Source organism: Mercenaria mercenaria, chromosome 14, assembly GCF_021730395.1.
Source record: "Mercenaria mercenaria strain notata chromosome 14, MADL_Memer_1, whole genome shotgun sequence".
In the NCBI taxonomy this organism is placed as follows: Eukaryota; Metazoa; Mollusca; class Bivalvia; order Venerida; family Veneridae; genus Mercenaria; species Mercenaria mercenaria.
The window spans coordinates 60,293,072-60,310,597 of NC_069374.1; the positions used below are offsets into that span (position 1 = coordinate 60,293,072).

At 36.5% G+C, this 17,526-nt stretch overlaps 1 protein-coding gene across 1 annotated transcript in view; it reads left to right on the forward strand.

Moving 5' to 3' along the window:
• The window catches only part of LOC123527852 (cytochrome P450 4F12-like), a 40,631-nt gene that overhangs the window by 13,573 nt on the left and 9,532 nt on the right, over positions 1–17,526 (forward strand). Inside the window, exons 7-9 of the mRNA XM_053523634.1 lie at positions 644–770; positions 6,708–6,861; positions 15,325–15,454. Coding sequence (XP_053379609.1) covers positions 644–770; positions 6,708–6,861; positions 15,325–15,454 — 411 coding nt within the window. The remainder of the gene's footprint in view (positions 1–643; positions 771–6,707; positions 6,862–15,324; positions 15,455–17,526) is intronic.

Below are 17,526 nucleotides of genomic sequence, written 5' to 3' on the forward strand. Positions count from 1 at the left end.
TGATCTATGTATTCAGTAAATGTTGAACAAACACTGCTTTTTTCTTAAGTTTTTCAGAACTATCAGTTTTTAACAATTCATGAAAGTTGTTTACTGTAGTACCCAATGTGTACCAGTTGTATAGATATTGATTACTAATTGTATCTAATCTTGGACATTGGAAAATTCACTTCCTGATATGAATGTTTTCTGCACAATATATATGTTTGTAGTGTATTAATATTCGTACAAAAACAGATTTCCATTTTAGCTTAAAACTTATCATGAGGATTGACCCATGTTAAATCATCTCAGATCTGAGACATTTACAAGAAAAATTACTTTGCTAAAACATCTCTGTAGAAATTATCTTATAAAAATACTTCTAAATGTACAGGCCCTTTTCAGGTGAGCCACTTGAGCTGTTGAGTCAGTTTTGTTAAAAAATTATTGTGGAATATTTTACACAGGACATTTTGTATCTTTAGAAGTCTTAGACAATCAAGTTGTTCCCTCTACAAGTTAGATCCCATTTCATATAAAAAAAAATTTCAAGCTGTTGTTTTGTTGAAAACATGTGACAGTGACATTGAGGGATGATTATGACTGTTGGCAAAAATTCAAATTATACTGTACTAATGAATGATATTTCATATTTTTTCAGGAAAGTATTACAGGCTTTTGACTTCATTTATTATAACTTTACCAAAGAAGGAAAAGAATTCCTGAAATTATGCAAATTTGTCCATGATGTGTCAGAAGATATAATTGACAAACGACGAAAGGCAATAGTATGTATAAATTTCACAAACCTTGTTTAATTTGCTACATTTACCGGTACATTGATCAGTGGTTTTTTTTCAATTAGAATATATATTTTTGATCATTTTGATCAGTTATTTAACAGTTTCTTTCCAGTAGTGAGGTATTTCCTACCTGTATCCATGTTCACAAAATACCTGCTACATTGTATATGTTTTTAGCTCACCTTAACAAAACGTTCTGGGAGTGCTAACAGTATTGTAGGATGGTCTTGCGTCAGTTGTATGGCAACCCAGGCGAGTATTTGTAGTTCACCTGAGCACCATAGGGTATGTCGTGCGTTGTCAACAGTTTTACCGTTAACACAATTTTAGCCCAGTCATAACGAAATTTGGTCAGAAAGTTACCCTCAATAAAATTACACTCAAATTTGTTAATGGGTTATCCGTGGTCAAAATCTAGGTGAGTAGGTTGTTTAAAAGGAAAACCTAATAAACACTTAAGATGAGACATTTTCTACCTCCTCTTTATGAAACTTTGTCAGAACGTTTACATCTATGAAATCTAGTACATGTTCAAAACTTGGTTACCTTAAACTAGGTTATTAATTTAGATCATAGAAAAACCTTGTTAATACCTAGTGGTCACATTTCGAGGGCTGAGCGCGAAACTATTGTATCTTGTTCTTTATTCATATACAGTTACAATAGTTTCGCGCTCAGCCCACGATTTATTGTTAGATCTTCATAAAAAATCAGAATGTGTGTTTCTGTGAAATCTAAGTCGAGTTCAAAACTGGGTTTCGAGAGGTAAAAAACCAAGTCACTTGGCCAAATCTTACAAAAACCTTGTAAACACTGTAGAGATCATAAAACTTGGTCAGAAAGATAGTCTTCCTGATATTTTGGTCATGTTTAAACTTGATTATCTGTGTCATAAACTAGATCATTCGATTATCTTGGTCTTAAACTAGATCACTAGGTCAAATTGTAAAAAGACATTGATAACACTCTAAAGGCCACATTTTCTACCTGATCTTCATGACGCTTGGTTTGAATATTTGTCCGTTTAAAATCTAAAATGAATATGTAACTAGGTCAAAGGTTTGAGCCTTCCAGTTCATGTCCACTCTGTATCTCCTAAACCCCTTAAAGGCTTTTTATGGATCTTGAGTCAAATGATCACCTCATTAAGACGATTTGCAGAACTCATGAGTCAGCCATGTTGGCTCAAGGTCATGGTCACAACTCAAGGTAAAGTGTTTGAGCCTTCCATTTTATGTCTGCTCTGGATCTCCTAAACCCCTTGAAGGATTTTCATGAAACTTGAATCAAGTGATCACCTTATCAAGATGATGTGCAGAACTCATGTGTCAGCCATGTTGACTCAAGGTCAAGGTCACAACTGAATGTCAAAAGTTTGAGCTCTGTATCTCCTAAACCCCTTGAAGGATTTTCATGAAACTTGTGTCAAATGATCACCTCATCAAGACGATGTGCAGAACTTATGAGTAAGCCATGTTGGCTCAAGGTCAAGGTAACAACTTAAGGCCAAAGGTTTGAGCCTTCCATTTTGTGTCTGCTATGTATCTCCTAAACCCCTTGAAGTATTTTCAAATTCATTGATTTCCTCATACATGGACTATAGCTGTCTTTCAGACTGTCTTGTCAACTTGATTTTCATATATCTTTGTGGAAATGTTTGTCTGTATGGAGTTAAGGTCTGGTATAAAACTATGTCTCTAGTTTAAATCAATGAAAAAACATGTTTAATGATTACATGATTTACATAAAACGTGGTCAAGAGGTTTGTTCTTATGGAATATAGGCCTTATTAGATGCTAGGTTATCTTGGATAAGAACTAGATCAGGTGTGCTATTAAGGGCCTTCAGTGTCCTCTTCTTACTTATTAATAATTATGTTCTGCTCAGAAACTTCTTGTCAGAAATACACCAAATTTGTTACATAGCATTATGGCAAGGTTTCTCTTTTAGATTTTTTTCAAATGGAGACACTTGGTCAAGAGGTTTGTTATGGAATATAGGCCTTATTAGATGCTAGGTTATCTGGGATAAGAACTAGATCAGGTGTGCTATTAAGGGCCTTCGGTGCCCTCTTCTTACTTATTAATAATTATCTTCTGCTCAGAAACTTCTTGTAAGAAATACACCAAATTTGTTACATAGCATTATGGCAAGGTTCCTCTTTCAGATTTTTTCAAATGGAGGCACTTGGTCCTTTTTACGAGTCGCTAGACTTGAAGATATAAAAACCTTTTAATGACTTCTTCTGATGAACCATATGAGGGATCGTCAAACTTGTTCTTTGTTTTGACTGTTCATCATTATTACGTCGTCTCTCAATTTTGTTCAAATTGATGCTCTCGGTCCCTTTTTGGGGCAGCTAGATCTAAAAAAAGAAAAAGCATTAATTGACTTTTTTCATGACCCACTTTATAGACCTTCATCAAACTTGGTCTGCATCATTGTAAGGTCCTCTTTGCAAATTTGTTCAAAAGGGGATAAAGGCAAGTGAACGATTTAGGTCCGCCTCTATGGCCCTCTTGATATACATGTATAAAATAATGTAGTATTAACTGTAATGCTATAAGGTTCATGATGCAGTGTAATTTATACCTAGCAAAAATATTAAAGTCTTAAAGGCTCATAATGCTTTTGTTTAGAATGTGGCTGCCACAATGTTCGTTATTAACATAAAATATGTTAATTTCTTGTAAAAGTCTATGTATGATCATTGTTTTCTATATTTTTTGACAGAGGTTTCAATATTAATGAATATAGTAGAATGTTTTATTGAATCTGTTGTCTTTGATTACCTCCCTTTGTTGCTCTAACTGTACAGTGAACTGCAGTATTAAAAATAACGCTTTTCTAACCACATAGTTTTGCATAACATCTATTTGAACAGCTGTTTTATCAGTTTTTAACATAAAAGTTAAAGCCTTGTGGAACTTAAACATGTGCTGATGTACATGTTTGTACTGGAACTTAAAAATTCTTTAGACCCAGATTTGTAATTAATCATTTAAATGTGTAGCTTAAGTTAGCACGTTGCATTTTATATGGACTTTTTCTGTCATCTAGTTCATCGTTTGTAATTTTCAGATTGCTATGAGGAAATAAATCTGAGTCTTTGGATTGGATATATTTCCATATCTTTAGTAACAGTTCCCATGATAATTTTGATTTTCTAGCTCTGAAAGACCAAGTAATTAAAATGAAATGTATTGAATGTAATAATTATTAAGCTGCAGGTTAAAGCTAGTGGGGAAAGCTGAATGACTGTAATTTCACAGTATGAAGTATAACTTAAGGTGTATGTGCGCTGTTGTAAAATAATTAGAGAACTGTAGACTGAAATGAAATAAAAAGAATCTGATGATACTGTTCTGTGTAGAATTTCAGGGAAAACAAACAGCGATTGGAAGTGTGTTTGAAGATATTGTTGCTTGTCACATTTTTACTCCTGACACAAAAATAGTATAGGTCTATGATGGTCTTTTGTTTCTTGTGGTGCTTAATTATGTGTTAAGCTTCTTAAATTTATAAAAATCGATTATAGTAAGCTCATTTTACCAACAATAACATAATACGGTTGTAAAGTTAAGTGATATAACATCTCTATGCACATGAAGTTCTAATAGATAAATTTATTAAAACTATTATTTAGCAAAACAGATATTGCAAGAATTAAAAAAAACTATATGAATGGGATTCAAACACTGGCAAAAATACCAATTTATTTTCTGTAGGGCAAAAATACCAATTTATTGTAAAACTACTGTTATGGCACTCAGATGACCACCCCATGGCTAGATGTCCTTTTTATGGCATTGCCATTTTGCTATTTTATTTAAAGTGTGAACTGTCACTTATATAAGTCACAGGATAATAATGTTTAAAAATAAGTTATAAGTGAGTTGCCTAAAAAGGAGCAAATGTGACATTATCCGTAGGTTCAGAGTCTGGAATAGTGTAAACAATCTTGTATGGCAAAAACAGATACAACTGCATAGTAGGTAGTTTCAGAATTTGAAGAGAAAATATGATCAAAGTGTGTGGGAGTATCTTTTACAAATTCTTTCTGATGGATTTGTTTAGCTGATATTTATTAGAAATGCAAATTTGAAATATTATTATTACTTTCCTCTGCATACTTTGGTGTATTTGCAGCTAAGATTAGTTGTGGAAAATGAAATAAAAAGAAACATAAAACTTTTTTAAAACCTGTCAGTGGGTAATATTGAAATTAAGGTATTCTTTTCTGTTAGGGATCTAACTCTATGTATTGGGTCATTTACTTCTTAAATAAACCTCTTACAGAATATAATAAAGAAAAGAGAAAGCTGACATAAAATATTAAAAGGCATGGCTTGTTCATTGATAAAAACTATTTAACAAAACTGTTGCAGATGTTTTCAGTATTGTTTGCAAAACCTATGTTCTTAATATATAAAGTATGCTTTTTAACTGGATTTCGAATCACATGACAATAACTTGAACTTCCTTTACAAAACAAACAGTGCATTGTTCCATCTAGATTAAGTACTTCTTTCTAGCTCACCTAGAGCACGAAATGTGATCGCCCTGTGTCCATCGTCAGTCGTCCGTCCGACGTCAACAGTTTGACTGTTAACACTCTAGAGGTTACAATTTTGACCTAATCTTAGTGAAACTTGGTCAGAATGTTACCCTCAATAAAATCTTGGATGAGTTCGATATTGGGTCATCTGGGGTCAAAAACTAGGTCACCGGGTCAAATCAAAGGAAAATCTTGTTAACACTTTAGAGGTCAAAATTTTGTCTCAATCTTAATGAAACTTGGTCAGAATGTTACCCTCAATAAAATCTTGAACGAGTTCGATATTGGGTTATCTGGAGTCGAAAACTAGGTCGCTAGGTCAAATCAAAGAAAAAACTTGTTAACACTCTAGAAGTCACAATTTTGGCCTAATCTTAATGAAACTTGGTCAGAATGTTACCCTCAATAAAAACTTGGACAAGTTCGATATTGGTTCATCTGGGCTCAAAAACTAGGTCACCAGGTCAAATCAAAGGAAAAGCTTGATAACACTCTAGAAGTCACAATTTTGGCCTAATCTTAATGAAACTTGGTCAGAATGTTACCCTCAATAAAATCTTGGACAAGTTCGATATTGGGTCATCTAGGCACAAAAACTAGGTCACCAGGTCAAATCAAAGGAAAAGTTTGATAACATTCTAGAAGTCACAATTTTGGCCTAATCTTAATGAAACTTGGTCAGAATGTTACCCTCAATAAAATCTTGGACAAGTTCGATATTGGGTCATCTGGGCACAAAAACTAGGTCACCAGGTCAAATCAAAGGAAAAGCTTGTTAACACTGTAGAGGCCACATTTATGATTGTATCTTCATGAAACTTAGTCAGAATGTTAACCTTGGTGATCTGAAGGTCCAGTTTGAATCTGGGTCATGTGGGGTCAAAAACTAGGTCACCAGGTCAAATCAAAGGAAAAGCTAGTTAACACTGTAGAGGCCACATTTATGACCATATCTTAATGAAACTTGACCAGAATGTTAATATTGATGATCTATAGGTCAAGTTCAAATCTGGGTTAGTAGGGGTCAAAAACTAGGTTACTAGGTCAAATCAAAGGAAAAGCTTGTTAACACTCTAGAGGGTACATTTATGAAGTATCTTCATGAAACTTAGTCAGAATGTTAATCTTGATGATCTTTAGGTCAAGTTTGAATCTAGGTCATGTGGGGTCAAATCAAAGGAAAAGCTAGTTAACTCTTTAGCGACCACATCTATGACCATATTTTAATGAAACTTGGTCAGAATGTTAATCTTGGTGATCTTTAGGTCAGGTGAGCGATACAGGTCCTTCATGGCCCTTTTGTTGTGTTTATGGAATGTTTATTTTGATACATGTCTGATTTCAATATCATACTTATTGAACAGAAGCAAGATGGTTTAGAAGTTAAAAGCGGCGAGGCTGGTTCAGAAAAGAGGAATCTAGACTTTCTAGATATAATTCTTACAGCCACAGATGAGGATGGTGTCGGTCTCAATGACCTAGAAATAAGGAATGAAGTGGACACCTTTCTCTTTGAAGGTAATAATTCTTAACCTTGCACATACCTTATCTGAATAAAGCCCTCGTACTAAGTTTAATATAAGTAAGTGGTTCCTAGTAACTTGATGTATTTTCAAATACTTGGAACTCTAAAGCATGGTCGGTTCGTCTACCAGTATGTTATATGTATTTTTATGCAGTGTCTAGTCTGTAAGGTTTAAAATTAACAACATACTCATTTAATGTATTACATATTATCATCGTGTGTTTGTTCTTTTTCAGTTTCTCCCACTCAAAGCACATAAAGTTAAGGATTTTACATTGCATTTTCTGTAGAATGAATTCATACTTTTTAATCCTGTAATTCATTCTTTTTCAACCTGATTACTGTTTTGCTTAGTAATAGCGTTCTGTGAAAATAGTGAAACTGGCACAGTTTGCAGAAATGTAAAATTGGCAGTGGCAGTAGCATCTATCAGCTGCAATAGAAGTGAGAAGTAGCTGCAGTTGCAGTAGTAGCAGCAGTAACACCAGTAGCAGTAGCAAGAGTAGCTTTAGCAACATAGCAGTGAATGGTAGTAGTAGCAGTTGTGGCTGTGAGTAGAAGCAGTAGCAAGAGTATCAGTAGAAATCATCTTCAGCATTAGCAATAGTAGTTGTAGCAAGTTTAGCAGTAATAGTACTAGTGACAGTAGCAGTGAGCAGAAGCAAACAGCGCATAATGTTTGTAGTGCTATTGCCAGTTTCACTTTTTAGCTCACCTGTCACAAAGTGACAAGGTGAGCTCTTGTGATCGCGCGGCGTCCGTCGTCCGTCCGTGCGTGCGTGCGTGCGTGCGTGCGTGCGTCCGTAAACTTTGCTTGTGACCACTCTAGAGGTCACATTTTTCATGGGATCTTTATGAAAGTTGGTCAGAATGTTCACCTTGATGATATCTAGGTCAAGTTCGAAACTGGGTCACGTGCCATCAAAAACTAGGTCAGTAGGTCTAAAAATAGAAAAACCTTGTGACCTCTCTAGAGGCCATATATTTCACAAGATCTTCATGAAAATTGGTCAGAATGTTCACCTTGATGATATCTAGGTCAAGTTCGAAACTGGGTAACGTGGGGTCAAAAACTAGGTCAGTAGGTCTAAAAATAGAAAAACCTTGTGACCTCTCTAGAGGCCATATTTTTCATGAGATCTTCATGAATATTGGTCAGAATGTTCACCTTGATGATATCTAGGTCAAGTTCGAAACTGGGTCACGTGGGGTCAAAAACTAGGTCAGTAGGTCTAAAAATAGAAAAACCTTGTGACCTCTCTAGAGGCCATATTTTTCATGAGATCTTCATGAATATTGGTCAGAATGTTCACCTTGATGATATCTAGGTCAGGTTTCGAAACTGGGTCACATGGGGTCAAAAACTAGGTCATTAGGTCTAATAATAGAAAAACCTTGTGAGCTCTCTAGAGGCCATATTTCTCAATGGATCTTCATGAAAATTGGTCAGAATGTTCAGCTTGATGATATCTAGGTCAACGTCGAAACTGGGTCACATGGGGGTAAAAACTAGGTCAGTAGATCTAAAAATAGAAAAACCTTGTGACCTCTCTAGAGGCCATATTTTTCATGAGATCTTCATGAATATTGGTCAGAATGTTCACCTTGATGATATCTAGGTCAAGTTCGATACTGGGTCATGTGGGATCAAAAACTAGGTCAGTAGGTCTAAAAATAGAAAAACCTTGTGACCTCTCTAGAGGCCATATTTCTCAATGGATCTTCATGAAAATTGGTCAGAATGTTCACCTTGATGATATCTAGGTCAAGTTCGAAACTGGGTCACGTGCGGTCAAAAACTAGGTCAGTAGGTCTAAAAATAGAAAACCTTGTGACCTCTCTAGAGGCCATATTTTTCAATGGATCTTCATGAAAATTGGTCAGAATGTTTACCTTGATGATATCTAGATCAAGTTCGAAACTGGGTCACGTGGGTTAAAAACTAGGTCAGTAGATCTAAAAATAGAAAAACCTTGTGACCTCTCTAGAGGCCATATTTTTCATGAGATCTTCATGAATATTGGTCAGAAGGTTCAGCTTTATGATATCTAGGTCAGGTTCAAAACTGGGTCACGTGGGGTCAAAAACTAGGTCAGTAGGTCTAAAAATAGAAAAACCTTGTGACCTCTCTAGAGGCCATATTTCTCTATGGATCTTCATGAAAATTGGTGAGAATGTTCAGCTTGATGATATCTAGGTCAGGTTCGTAACTGGGTCATGTGCCTTCAAAAACTAGGTCAGTAGGTCGAAAAATAGAAAAACCTTGTGACCTCTCTGGAGGCCATATTTTTCACGAGATCTTCATGAAAATTGGTGAGAATGTTCACCTTGATGATATCTAGGTCAAGTTTAAAAGTGGGTCACGTGCCTTCAAAAACTATGTCATTAGGTCAAATAATAGAAAAACCTTGTGACCTCTCTAGAGGCCATATTTTTCAATGGATCTTCATGAAGATTGGTCAGAATTTTTTATCTTGATGATATCTAGGTCACTTTGTCAAATAATAGAAATAATGACGTCATACTCAGTTCAACACTGGGTCATGTGGGGATAGGTGAGCGATTCAGGACCATCATGGTCCTCTTGTGTTTTGTTTTGTTGCTGCTAGTGCTACTAATTTTTAGCTCGACTATTCGAAGAATAAATAGAGCTATCCTACTCACCACGGCGTCGGTTAAGTTTTTCGTACCAGTCCACATTTTGACAAAGTCTTTTGAGATAAAGCTTTGAAACTTTCAACACTTGTTTACCATCACCATGGCCAGTTATAGGCAAGAGCACATAACTCCATCAAGGATTTTGGCTGAATTATGGCCCCTTTTGACTTAGAAATCATGGTTAAGTTTTTCGTACCAGTTCATATTTTGACAAAGTCTTCTAAGATAAAGCTTTGAAACTTTCAACACTTGTTTATCATCACCATGTCCAGTTATAGGCAAGAGCACATAACTCCATCAAGGATTTTGCCTGAATTATGGCCCTTTTTGACTTGCGAACGATAAGAAGAAGACTTAGAAATCTGGGTTAATATTTCGTACCAGTTCATATTTTGACAAAGTCTTTTGAGATAAAGCTTTGAAACTTTCAACACCTGTTTACCATCACCATGGCCAGTTATAGGCTTGAGTACATAACTTTGAACACTTGTTTATCATTATGATTTCCATCTGTAGGCAAGAGTACATAACTATTTTGACTGAATTATGGCCCTTTTCGGACTTTAAAATTGGTTCATACATTGCCATTTAGTGCAAGACTTATCGAAATCAAAGAAATACAGGAACATTGTTTGTCTAATCTATTTCTTTCTTTTGTCTGAATATCTGTGGAAATATTTTGACCCAATTCTTCAATCAGTTCTTCGAATAGTCGAGCGCGCTGTCATTGACAGCTCTTGTTCTACTCCTGCTTATTCTTCGATTGCTGCTGCTGCTGTTACTGCCAATTTTTAGCTCACCAGTCACAAAGTGACAAGGTGAGCTTTTGTGATCGTGCAGCGTCCGTTGTCCGTCCATCCGTGCGTGCGTGCGTCAGTGCGTAAACTTTTGCTTGTGACCACTCTAGAGGTCACATTTTTCAAGGGGTCTTTATGAAAATTGGTCAGAATGTTCATCTTGATGATATCTAGGTCAAGTTCGAAACTGGGTCAGGCGCGGTCAAAAACTAGGTCAGTAGGTCTAAAAATAGAAAAACCTTGTGACCTCTCTAGAGGCCATATTTTTCACAAGAGCTTCATGAAAATTGGTCAGAATGTTCATCTTGATGATATCTAGGTCAAGTTTAAAACTGGGTCAAGTGCCATCAAAAACTAGGTCAGTAGGTCAAATAATAGAAAAACCTTGTGACCTCTCTAAAGGCCATATTTTTCATGGGAACTGTATGAATTTTGGTCTGAATGTTCATCTTAATGATATCTAGGTAAAGTTCGAAACTGGGTCACGTGCAGTCAAAAACTAGGTCAGTAGTTCTAAAAATAGAAAAACCTTGTGACCTCTCTAGAGGCCATACTTTTGAATGGATCTTCATGAAAATTGGTCAGAATACAGTAAACCTCACTTATAAGGAACTCGGATATAAGGAACACTCGGTTATAAGGAACAGTTTTCAATTCCCCGATCTAATTCCTTCTTTATTTAATGTAAACATCCTCGGTTATAGGGAACTCGGTTATAAGGAACACTCGGTTATAACGAACACTTTTTCGAGTCCCAAAGTATGAAATTCAGTGGAAAACCCCTCGGTTATAGCGAATAGACATAAAGAATAAAAAATATTGAAAATCGGAAATAAACAGGAGAATCGCTGATGAGTAATCTCGGCACTTTCTCGCGTTTTCATGCACTTGAATAAAAACAAATGATTTCATGTCTATGATCTTTAGTTTGTCAATTCAAGGATACAATAAAAAGAAAATATATAATATCATCATTAACATTTATCAAATACTACTCGATAGTAGACTTGGGATTATAATATTGGTCATTATTAGTCTAGTTTCGTCACGATGGAAATAACCTAATAAATGTGCTAATTACGCGTGATTAACAATGACAACCAGTTCAGTTTACCTAATTTCCAATTGTAAAAATTAAAGCAGGTGCTAAAATAGACAATAGCATAATTATAGGTATAATTTGCACATTTATCCGTATGTAAGACGCCGTTATTTGGTGTCTGCAAAATAGAAAATTGAACATTAATTTTATATTACTGTTGATGCCTATTCACATAACATGCAGTAGAGCAAGGTAAGGGGCGTAACTGCAACATATTATAGTCATAATGTAGCGCTCTCTAAAAAAGAAGATAGAAATAACCGACAAAAAATAATCAAAAACTATGGTCATTCTTACCGACGTACATTTTGGCTTAGTTTAGGTTTAAAGACCGTGTTTCAACACTTTTTTTGGTCACATACATGCAGGCAGTTTACCTTACCATCTCTCCAGAGAAGGACCAGTACTAGTCTCACAACTTTCTCACATACAGATTCATGGTCGGCCCGGAGTGTGAACACATAGCCCTTTTCAAACGTCAGTCAAATACAGTAGTGTTCGCTATACAAATTGTGTTCGTTATTCAAACCTCGGTTACAAGGAACTAGTTCGCTCTACGGATATAAGAAACCTCGGTTATAAGGAACAAATTTTAGAGGCCCCAAGCTGTTCCTTATAAGCGAGGTTTACTGTATTCACTTTGATGATATCTAGGTCAAGTTTGAAACTGGGTCACGTGCCTTCAAAGACAGGTCAGTAGGTCAAATAATAAAAAAACCTTGTGACCTCTCTAAAGGCCATATTTTTCATGGGATCTGTATGAAAGTTGGTCTGAATGTTTATTTTGATGATATCTAGGTCAGATTTGAAACTGGGTCAACTGCGGTCAAAAACTAGGTCAGTAGGTCTAAAATTAGAAAAATCTTTGGACCTCTCTAGAGGCCATATTTTTCAACGGATCTTCATGAAAATTAGTCAGAATGTTTATTTTGATGATATCCAGGTCAAGTTCAAAACTGGGTCACGTGCCGTCAAAAACTAGGTCAGTAGGTCAAATAATAGAAAAACCTTGTGACCTCTCTAGAGGCTATATTTTTCATGGGATCTGTATGAAAGGTGGACTGAATGTTTATCTTGATGATATATAGCTCAAGTTCGAAACTGGGTCACGTGCGGTCAAAAACTAGGTCAGTAGTTCTAAAAATAGAAAAACCTTGTGACCTCTCTAGAGGCCATACCCTTGAATGGATCTTCATGAAAATTGGTCAGAATGTTCACCTTGATGATATCTAGGTCGTGTTTGAAACTGGGTCACATGCCATCAAAAACTAGGTCAGTAGGTCAAATAATAAAAAAACCTTGTGACCTCTCTAGAGGCCATACTTTTCATGGGATCTGTATGAAAGTTGGTCTGAATGTTCATATTGATGATATCTAGATCAGATTTGAAACTGGGTCAATTGCGGTCAAAAACTAGGTCAGTAGGTCTAAAATTAGAAAAATCTTTGGACCTCTCTAGAGGCCATATTTTTCAGTGGATCTTCATGAAAATTGGTCTGAATGTCCACCTTGATGATATCTAGGTCAGTTTCAAAACTGGGTCACGTGCGGTCAAAAACTAGGCCAGTAGGTATAAAAATAGAAAAACCTTGTGACCTCTCTAGAGGCCATATTTTTCAGGAGATCTTCATGAAAATTAGTGATAATGTTCACCTTGATGATATCTAGGTAAAGTTCAAAACAGGGTCACGTACCTTCGAAAACTAGGTCAATAGGTCAAATAGTAGAAAAACCTTGTGACCTCTCTAGAGGCCATATTTTTCAATGGATCTTCATGAAAATTGGTCAGAATTTTTATCTTTATGATATCTAGGTCAAGTTCAAAACTGGGTCACATGAGCTCAAAAACTAGGTCACTATGTCAAATATTAGAAAAAACGACGTCATACTCAAAACTGGGTCATGTGGGAACAGGTGAGCGATTCAGGACCATCATGGTCCTCTTGTTCATTTTGCTGCTGCCGCTGCTATGGAAAGTGGAATGGAATGAGTGTTAGAACAGTCATTTAACTTAATGTGCTTGTATTTGTCTCTTAAATATCTGTTAACTATCAATTTTATTTGTGTTTATTTTTAAATTTAATCTAATTAAAGTGAACATTTACAAAAAATATAAATGACAAAATAGGGATTTTACGGAAATGTCCGGTAGTATTGATTTATTAGCTCACCGGCTATTAGGATCACTCACCGTCCGGCGTTCGGCATCCGTTGTCCGGCGTCCGTTGTCCGTAAACTTTTACTTCAAACGACATCTCCTCATAAACCGCTAGGCAAATTTCATCCAAACTTCACAGGAATGTTCCTTTGGTGAAGCTCTACAAAAATTGTTCAAAGAATTGAATTCCATGCAGAACTCTGGTTGCCATGGCAACCAAAAGGAAAAACTTTAAAAATCTTCTTCTCAAAAACCAGAAGCCCTAGAGCTTAGATATTTGGTATGAAGCATTGCCTAGTGGACCTCTACCAAGTTTGTTCAAATCATGACCCCGGGGTCAAAATTGACCCCGCCCCAGGGGTCACTTGATTTTACATAGAAAAATCTTAAAAAATCTTCTTCTCGAAAACCAGAAGCCCTAGACCTTAGATATTTGACATGTAGCATTGCCTTATGGACCTCTACTAAAGTTGTTCAAATCATGACCCCGGGGTTGACCCCGCCCCAGGGGTCACTTGATTTTACATAGGAAAATCTTCAAAAAATTTCTAAAAATAAAGCAGAAGGCCTAGATCTTAGATATTTCACATGTAGCATTGCCTAGTGGACCTCTACAAAATTTGTTCAAATCAGACCCCCGGGGTCAAAATTGACCCCCCCAAGGGGTCACTTGATTTTACATAGGAAAACCTTAAAAAATCTTCTTCTCAAAAAAGCAGAAGCCCTAGAGCTTAGATATTTGACATGTAGCATTGCCTAGTGGACCTCTACTAAAGTTGTTCAAATTATGACCCCCGGGGTCACAATTGACCCCGCCCTAGGGGTCACTTGATTTTACATATGAAAATCTTCAAAAATTTTCTTAAAATAAACCAGAAGACCTAGAGCTTAGATATTTCACATGTAGCATTGCCTACTGGACCTCTACAACATTGTTCAAATCATGACCCCAGGGTCAAAATTGACCCCGCCCCAGGGGTCACTTGATTTTACATAGAAAAATCTTCAAAAATTTTCTAAAAATAAACCAGAAGGCCTAGATCTTAGATATTTGACATGTAGCATTGCCTAGTAGACCTCTACAAAATTTCTTCAAATCATGACCCCTGGGGTCAAATTGGCCCCGCCCCATGGGGTTACTTGATTGTACATAGAAAAATCTTCAATATTTTCAAAAAATAAACCAGAAGGCCTAGAGCTTAGATATTCGACATGTAGCATTGCCTAGTGGACCTCTACAAAATTTATTCAAATCTTGACCCCCCAGGGTCAAATTGACCCAGCCCTAGGGGTTACTTTATTGTACATAGGGAAATCTTCATAAATTTGCTTAAAATAAACCAGAAGGCCTAGATCTTAGATATTCGATATGTAACATTGCCTAGTTGACTTCTACAAACTTTGTTCAAATCATGACCCCGGGGTAAAATTGGCCCCGCCCCAGGGGTTACTTGATTGTACATCGGAAAATTTTCGAAAAAATTTCTAAAAATCATCAGTTTGACATTTGAAACATATTACTCTGGTGAGCGATCCAGGGTCATCATGACCCTCTTGTATAATAATATTCTGATAATTAATAATTGAAAGGATAAATGCCATGTATTTGTATATAAGGAAGTGTAATATTCACAGAGGGAGAAAATGTACTTTAAGTGAGTGTCAAAGCAATTCATAGAAACTATTCATAGAAATGTTGTAACAAGGAAATTGAATTGATTTTTTAATTTGTTAATAACAGGACATGATACGGTTACTTCCGCAATCAGTTTCATTTTGTATGAACTAGCATGTCATCCAGATATTCTGCAAGAGTGTCAGCGAGAGGTCGATACTATTTTAGATGGTCGGGATAATGACAACATTGAATGGTGAGTGCAGAGAAGTGATTTCTGCTGTCATATCTGCATAATGTTGTGAAAGCATTTAATGTTTAAGATCAGTTTTCTTGGAATACTGAACTTGGTTACTGAATGCTTCCCGTCCCTAGATTTGCCGCCTAATGCCACTCTTTGCCACTTATTTCCATGACAAAAGGGTGGCAGTTGGTGTAAATAGGTGGCATTAGTTGGCGTTTGGTGTAATTCAGCTCTTTTTTCCACCTAAGTGGTAAATTTGCCACCAAAAGCCACTTTATTTTGGTGGCATTTAGGTGGCATTAGGTGTAAATTTGAACATAGTTTTTCTTTATGGTGGCAGAAAGGTGTAAATTGGTGGAAAGTAGAACATAGCTTTTTTTTATGGTGGAAATTGAGTGGCGTTTAGTGGAAAATAGGGACTTAGCAAATTTTCTTGGTGGCGAATAGGTGGAAAAAAAACTTAGAAATTTTTGTGATGTTTGATTTAAAAGAGAACTGTAAGACATTGGATTACCCTGTACAAAAATCTTCACATGGACTCAGGTTGGAATCAAGGTATAATGCTAAACTTCAAACTTCAGGCCTAATTGACACGGAACCTGACTTTGCTAAAACTCTACATTGACAACAGCTCATAGAACACAAAATGCTCCCTGCCCCCTTGATGCATTCAGTAACTGTACAAGAAACAGAAATCACTTGGTCACTGTGCACTGGACATTTGATGTACTACCTTTAAACCAATAATTATGGGTCATTTACAAGTCATAAGTGACTTCTGTATCAAATGTGATCTTAGACAAAAGCATTCTCTAGTTATTGGGCAAAAAAAGTTCTAGTGTTCTGGGTCAATGTAACCTAGACCTTTGACCATCGACTGACCTCAAAATCAGTAGGGGTCGTCTGCCGTTCATGATCAACCTCCCAATTTAGTTTCATGATCCTAGGTCAAAGAGTTCTCAAATTAACATCTGGAAACAGCTTAACTGTTCCAGCTCACTGTGACCTTGACCTTTGACCTACTGAACTAAAAACCTTTAGGAGTTATCTGCTAGCTATGTTCAACCTTCCCATTTACTTTCATGATCCTAGGCTCAAGAGTACTAGAGTTATCATCTGGAAACTGTTTAACTGTTCCAGGTCACTGTGATTTTGACCTTTGACCTACTGGCCTCCAAGTCAATATGGTCACTGCTGGTCATGACCAACCTACATATAAAGTTTCATGATCTTAGGCCCAAGCGTTCTTGAGTTATCATCTGGAAACCGATTGGTCTACATACCAAATGACCGACAGACTGACCAACATCTGCAAAACAGTATACCCAGGCTCCTTCTTCAAAGGGTTTCATTAAAATGAGAACTAGAAAATGCTTTTGTAAAAAAGCGCATGTCTCCCCCAATGCAAAGTCCTATAGGCAATAAGTCAATAGGGGTCAGGAGCGAAAGTCAAAGAGACACTGATGGTTGGCTGCAATAGGGATCATCTACTTGGCATGTCCAGTCATCCCGCTAAATTTCAACACTCTTGGCCTAGTGGTTCTCAAGTCACTGTTCAGGCCCCTGTGACCTTGACCTTTGATCAAGTGACCTCAAAATAAATAGGGGTCATCTACTCTGCATGTCCAATCATCCTACTAAGTTTAAACATTGTAGGTCAAGTGGTTCTCAAGTTATTTCCAAAAAATGATTTTACATGAACAGGCCACTGTGACCTTGACCTTTAATAGACTGACCCTAAAATCAATAGGGATCATCTACTCTGCATGTTCAATCATCCTATGAAGTTTCAACATTCTGGGTCAAGTGGTTCTCAAGTTATTGATCGGAACTGGTTATCAATGTTCAGGCCCCTGTGACCTTGACCTTTAACGGAGTGACCCCAAAAACAATAGGGGTCATTTAGTCTGCATGAACAATCATCCTATGAAGTTTCAACATTCTGGGTCGAGAGGTTCTCAAGTTATTGATTGGAAATGGTTTTCCATGTTCAGGCCCCTGTGGCCTTGACCTTTCACAGAGTGACCCAAAAATCGTTAGGGGTCATCTACTCTGCATGACCAATCATCCTATTAAGTTTCATC